This window comes from Dermacentor variabilis, chromosome 3, assembly GCF_050947875.1.
Source record: "Dermacentor variabilis isolate Ectoservices chromosome 3, ASM5094787v1, whole genome shotgun sequence".
Classification (NCBI taxonomy): Eukaryota; Metazoa; Arthropoda; class Arachnida; order Ixodida; family Ixodidae; genus Dermacentor; species Dermacentor variabilis.
Genome location: NC_134570.1, coordinates 207,228,909 through 207,235,360, shown reverse-complemented (window position 1 = coordinate 207,235,360; position 6,452 = coordinate 207,228,909). Strand labels below are relative to the sequence as shown.

Sequence of the window (6,452 nt, the reverse complement as noted above, 5' to 3'; positions counted from 1 at the left end):
TGCTATAAGATGACATTTTCATCTCTTCTCTCACTTCCCTTGACGCTGAGTATACTAAACACGGGAAATATGTTCGTATAAAAAAATACCCAATTTGGTCCCCCTTGACTTTCTTTTTTTTCGCCGTTGTCTGACCTGTATATTCAGAACTGAACCAGCAAATAGCGTACTACTGCCTAGCAGTTTTTCTCGAATAACGTTAATGTGAACGATTCATTCCGTAATGCAGTCGTTGCTAGGTAGGAACATGTGACTAATTTCTTTGCGAAAGGGCGTTTTGTACAAACTCTCATACGCCAGAAATCAAACTGTAGCCGCATGTAGCTCGGTGACCGGTGGCTAGGTATGTTGACGTTTGTGCTTTATGCATGCGAAACGGCCACCAAGCGCTCAGCCAAGAGCTCATCCGTTTGTAACTGGCTCTTTGCCAATACGGGCTACAACGCATAGACCCTTGCTTTATCACTGCATGTTTTGCACCATTCAACGCACCTGCTACAAGCGCACGATATTTCCGAGCGACATCCGCCAAACGTTCTCTTACGTGCTCCGCAAGCTGCTGTTTGACTTTACAGGTACGTGGAATGCTATAACGACCAAACCAGAATCTGAGTACATTAATACATCTTTGTCAATCATTCACTGAATGTGCCCGAGTAAGGGCAATAGGGTGTTGAGTAGCATTGCTTGATTGGCGCTTTACTGCGTGAACTGCACGCCGTCGGCCGCGGCAGCAGATTGCCATCGCCACGCGACCGCAAGCGCTAGCGTTGTTTGGACGGCGAACAGCAGCGAACAGCGAAGCGTAGTTCCTTTGCGAGCCATTGGAGCTGCGCGGAGGAGAAGGGCTTGCACGAGGGCGAGGAGGAGCGCGATCGCTGAAGCACCGTCGGCGGAGTCTCCGCACAACCGCCGTTAGCTGCGGCGCGTGCCCGGGCCGTCCCGGCGGCGTCTCGCTGTGCTCGCGTGCGCGCGCTTCGCCCGGCGTGGCGCGCCGTAGGCACCCGCTGGATCTCTGGCACGCGGTGTGGTTGCCTGACACGCACCGCTCTTTGCCTCTTCGGGAGCATCGTTCAAGTTTTTTGTTTGATTATTGCTCTCTATCTCCGTGCGCTCTCACTTATTTGTGCGACGACCTCCTATGCCATGCGGCGACGGCCGTCACCAACGTGCCAACCGCGATTCCATCAAAGCGGTGTTACGTGACCTTCATTTTCCCGGAAAACAAAGGCGCGTGCGTTGCAGCTGCATCTCCCGTTTCACACCGCTCCCCGCTATCGGCTTGCTCGTGGGAGTCGAGCCCGAGCGTAGCAGAGGCATGCCGACACATGAGGGAAGGAGGAAAAGCTCTCGCACCTCGTTCAGTCCAGAGGTGATATCGCTGACGTGCATTTTGTTGGCTGTGCCGGATGTCAGCGCGACCGTTCCAGTTTACGCAAGAAGAATGAGCTTCGAGGACTTGAACGCGACCAGTAGGGCCGGTGCTCAGCCGCCGACCCCGTGCGGGGAGCTGTGCGAGCTGCCCTCGGCGCCCGTCTTCAAGCCCTCGTCGCTCGTGCGAGTGGTGGTGCTCGCCGTGATAGGCGCCGTGTCTCTGGCTGGCAACGCGGCGACGCTGGCATCGATATGGACGCACCGGCGTCGGCGTTCTTCTCTGTACGTGCTGCTCGCCCACCTGTCCGTGGCCGATCTTCTGGTGACGTTCTTCTGCGTGTTGGCAGAAGCCGCCTGGACGTGGACCGTGCAGTGGGTGGCCGGTGACGCGCTCTGTAAGCTCGTCAAGTTTCTCCAGATGTTCGCCCTGTATCTGTCCACTTTCATACTGGTGCTGATTGCGTTCGACCGCTTCGCCGCCATGCGTTTCCCCATGCGGCGTCCCAGCGCCCGCCGTACTGCCACCCGCATGGTGGCGGCCGCGTGGACTTCAGCGGCCTTGCTCAGCTTGCCCCAGGTACGATACGGCCAAGTCACATTTACTCATTCTACCGTGTGCCAGAAGCTTAAGCTGTTGTGAAAAAAAAAAAACTATTGTTGACGTACTACTTCACTGGTTTATAGGAACTCCAGCCAAAAATTGATCTCAATTACTTTGGGCAAACGATTGGCCAAAGTAAAAGACGAATCCTTTTACAATGCCTGCCAACAGAAGCCTCGCAGACTCATATACCGTCATTCCCATGACAGCACAGCGCCGCTTAGGAAACTCCCATAGACGATGGCACCAGATTTCTCTCTAGGTGTTTTAGTGAGAGCTATGCTTGATCATTATAGCAAGGCCAATCGAACTGGACTGCGAAGCTTCGGGCGGAAAGCGGTCCAAAAGCAATCGTCTCCTATATCAGCAAGGGGAGTTGTGGGAGCTGCGATTGAAGCGCGACTATGGGAGGAAGTAAGAAACACTGCGAAGAAAAACCGTCTTTCTTTAATGAAAACGAGAAATAGTTTAATATCATTCATCGAGAATAAACGTTCTGATCGCAGCTACGTACGTGTGGCGAGGAAAGAAAAGGCAACTCTCTTTTACTTCATCATTAACAAGAAATACCCCTTTTCAGCGCCCTCTATTGAAGTATGCATAAAGGCGCGTTCGTAAAGCCCACCTTCTGCTATACGCCCCCCTTACACGTTGTGTTGTTTCGCTTGTATACGCGTGTCTGAGTTCTGGTGGCGTAGCGTTTGCGCGCCATGTTTCATCGTTGTTGTGCGTGTTCACCCAAACGTAGTGAGTGGCGACCACCAGACAGCCTACTTTAGCTGCCTTCGTGCGAATGCCCTGGTGGACGAGCTAGGCGTCTGACGATGCGACCTGCCTACACCACCCAAAGCTTTTATTTTGCGCCGGCAGAGAAGTTATATTTTGCTCGCTGATGCAATTTTGACACCCGCAGCATTTACGTTTTGCTGCATCATTCTGAGTGTTGAAAGCTAAAAACACCCACCGAGTCAAATTTCCAAATACGGCTCCAATGGTAGGCCAGGAAACGAAATTTCACGCCTTTAAAAATATGATGGCATCGCTTATGTTTTTTAACGACAACCTTTAACTTTAACGTCTCACTATTTTTTATTCCGGCGGAAGTATTCCCTCGTGACATACATGGCGCTAGTCTCCATGAATGGCCAATTAACGGTCATTTTTGAACGTATGGCCCTCTTGGAAGCTTCGCTACTAGGCAGATTTACCATGCTTACGATGTCACGTTCTTGTTCCGTGATTGTTTTTTGCCCTTCCAGGACCGTGTTCATAGCGCAAGTGTGATGAAAATAAACAGGCGATTTATTTATTTGTTTGTTTATTTGTTTATTTATTTATTTACGTATTTCTATTTATTTATTTATTCATTTATTTTATTGGAAACGTGCTGTTCCTTATCACACAGCGTCAGAAAGCGCTAGCTGTCAAGAGGGAAGAATGCGAGAAACTGTACATGAGGCATGTGGCCAGAAATTCGATATAGCGATTTTGGCACGAGTGCAGCATGCCTGCCATTGTCGACCTAATGATTAGAGTATTGGGGTGGCCAGTCGGGCGACAGCGGTTCGATCCCACCATTGGTTGTACATTCCTTCGTAGGGGAATTTCCCCCAATTTGAATCTGTCTAACAGAAAACTCGAGGTGTGTTGACGTACGCGAGTGCGTCACAGCGTGCGCGAAATCTGGTACCTTATCATGATACTACTCTTCAAATTATCTGTGCGCAGCCCTGTCCAGCATATATATATATATATATATATATATATATATATATATATATATATATATATATATATATTCAGTCATTATTTGTTTACCGATTTTCATTCCTTTACTATTTAGGCTGCGTACTTAGCTACTTATATTGCATAAATCTTCATCAGGAGACAACGGCTTTCATTGTAACATCGACGAATGCATCAAACAGGAAGGAAACCAGAGGAAACTATCATGAAAACAGAGCGTTATAAATAGGATGGGTGCCGCTCTTTTTGGTCTGTATCTCTCTCGTGCTTTTATTTTCATTGCAGTTTTCTTCTCGTTTGCTGGTATTGCCCTAAATATAATAGCACGTCACACACCAACTAGCCAGAGAAATTGAATGGATATATGTGGTTTTACTTGCCAAGCCCACAATTTGATTATGAGACACGCCGTGGTGGAGGACTCTGAATTAGTTTTGACCACCGCGAAAACGTTAACGTGCCCCCAATGCGCGGGACACGGGCGTTCTCGCATTTCGCCCCCATCGAAATGCGGCCGGGGTTCGATTGCGTGACCTCGTGCTTATAGCGGCGCAACAGCGCAGCCGCTAAGCCACCGCGGCGGGTAAAAAAAAGATTACTCTTCTGTCCTGGCTTTCTTTAGAATATGCGCCGGGCGTTAGCAACGTAACGTCCCACGTTACTTCCACGGACGATCACGTGACGCCGTTATATGCACTGACGTCTGGACATTGGCAAATATGTCGCAGCACTGCAAATCTAAAAACTGGGACGAGAGAACTTATTGCTCAAACGAACATCTTGCAGTGCATGCCAATGTAAAGTCAAAGCGTATTATAGACGACCGCCTTCTAGGTCTGTCTGTGCGTGCTGCTCACAGAATTGCGTTCATAAGCATCGCCTTGTCCAGTATCAGGGTTTACGGGCGTGTATATTGTTCGGTAATTCCTTCCGTTTGATAGGCGAAAGCGAGGAAAATGAGAGAATTACGTGTCTGGTAGAAAGAGTGGATTTGTTGACAAAAAGTTACACCGCCATTAATGAATGAAGGCACATCAGCGAATGCCAAAGTTGGGCCCGCTCAAGTGTTGCTCTGACCCCAGCATTACACGCGGCATAAATAAAACTGAGGTTTCTAGGGAAATGGTCCTCAAAGCTGCTGCACTTAAGGTGAGCCTCAGGCATATTGAAAGCAAGTGCAAGGTACATCGGCATTCACAAAAAAAAACGCTCGAAAATAATTTCAGTGCCGATTTAGTGGGGAATGTGGGAGAAATGGGTCAGGGTTACGTGGTGCCTATGTCAGGTTAAGGATCCACGATTTAACCGCGCTCGCCATATTGCAGAGTGTTGTTCAGGAGTTCATTCGACGCGCATCCTCCCTCCTCGAGGAGCAAGGTGCAACGGACGGCTGCCCGGAGCAGCCCACTGCTAGTTGGTACACAAGCTTCAAACGTGATCGCCTGGTGCTTGCATACCTTCCACGATATACAACAGCATCTGCGTAGCGCATACAATCTGCTTACACACGGCTCGGCGAGAACATGCCTGACAGTTAGAAAAAATGATAACATTCGAGTAAGTTGCAGGTCATGCAGGTGCGGCTTGCGCTGAATGATAACGTTAAGTTGTTAGCGGGGGAAGTGTATTCCCCGGGAAAAGAATAAATATGAACGCGTGTCCATATATGTGGGCTGTGCCAGCTAACTCTAGCCAGAGTTCTATAATTTGCGAATTCCAAATAGCTGGACAGAACCAAGGTAGTGTTGTTTCCGGTCGCTTGGATATACTCAGATTATTTTTCATTCTATATATTTACATAACTAGTCGTAATTAATTATTCAACTCGTCAACTATTATATTTAGATGAAAAGTGTCAATGAGAAAATTGTAGGGCAATATGAAACAGTCCCGATACAGCTTTCTGTTGCTCAATACGTGCTAGATAAAAGTTTTTTTTTTTTTTTGCGAGCCAGAAAGAAGCCCGTGCATACGCGCAAGGTGCTCCGAGAGGCCACTCGCGCGGCAATTTTGCGTGCATTGGCGGGGTTATTTCTCGCTCGGAAAAACACTTTTATGTAGCACGTATTGAGCAACAAAAAGCTGTATCGGGAGTGTTTCATGTTTCCCTACAATTTTCTCATTGCCGCTTTTCATCCAATTATATCTGAGAAGTTGAATAATTGATTACAACTACGTATGTAATTAGGTAGAATTAAAAAAAGATAATCAGAGTATCTCCTAGTGAAGGCAAACAACACTATCTTGGTTCTGCCCAGCTACGTGGCAGTAGGCTATGTTTAAACGCGGTGTCCTGTATATACATCTACCGCCATGAACGTCTTACCACACTTCACACTCTTACACCTTATTTGCACTTTGATACTCCTAATTCGAACGCATTACAACGTATTTTCTTCGACGAATACTAAACACAAGCACAGTACTAGTTCTGGATAACAGCAGAAATTTTATTCAGTAGGAGAAACAATGAAATAAAGTTCTCTGCTTAAGTGGGAACACACTCGCGACAGAGCATTTCCATTCCAGCTAATCTCGTAGTGCAAAACAGACACACAAGGGCCTAACCGCTAATATTTTTCTGATAACGAAACTCAGCCAGCCTTGTTTTAACGAATTGTCGAAGCTGTTCATTTTTTCTACACCATGTAAAACCGCTCACTAGCAGCGCCGATGATGTTTCCCGCGGCCAGAACGGTCCATTATATCGTCCGGCATTACGAAAAAGCTG

The 6,452-nt window shown here is 47.8% G+C and overlaps 1 protein-coding gene across 1 annotated transcript in view; it reads left to right on the top strand.

Annotated features, from left to right (window-relative positions):
• Positions 1–921: 921 nt before the first annotated feature.
• LOC142576610 (uncharacterized) overlaps positions 922–6,452 on the top strand; it is a 211,898-nt gene continuing 206,367 nt past the window's right edge. Inside the window, exon 1 of the mRNA XM_075686811.1 lies at positions 922–1,951. Coding sequence (XP_075542926.1) covers positions 1,142–1,951 — 810 coding nt within the window. The 5' untranslated portion in view covers positions 922–1,141. The remainder of the gene's footprint in view (positions 1,952–6,452) is intronic.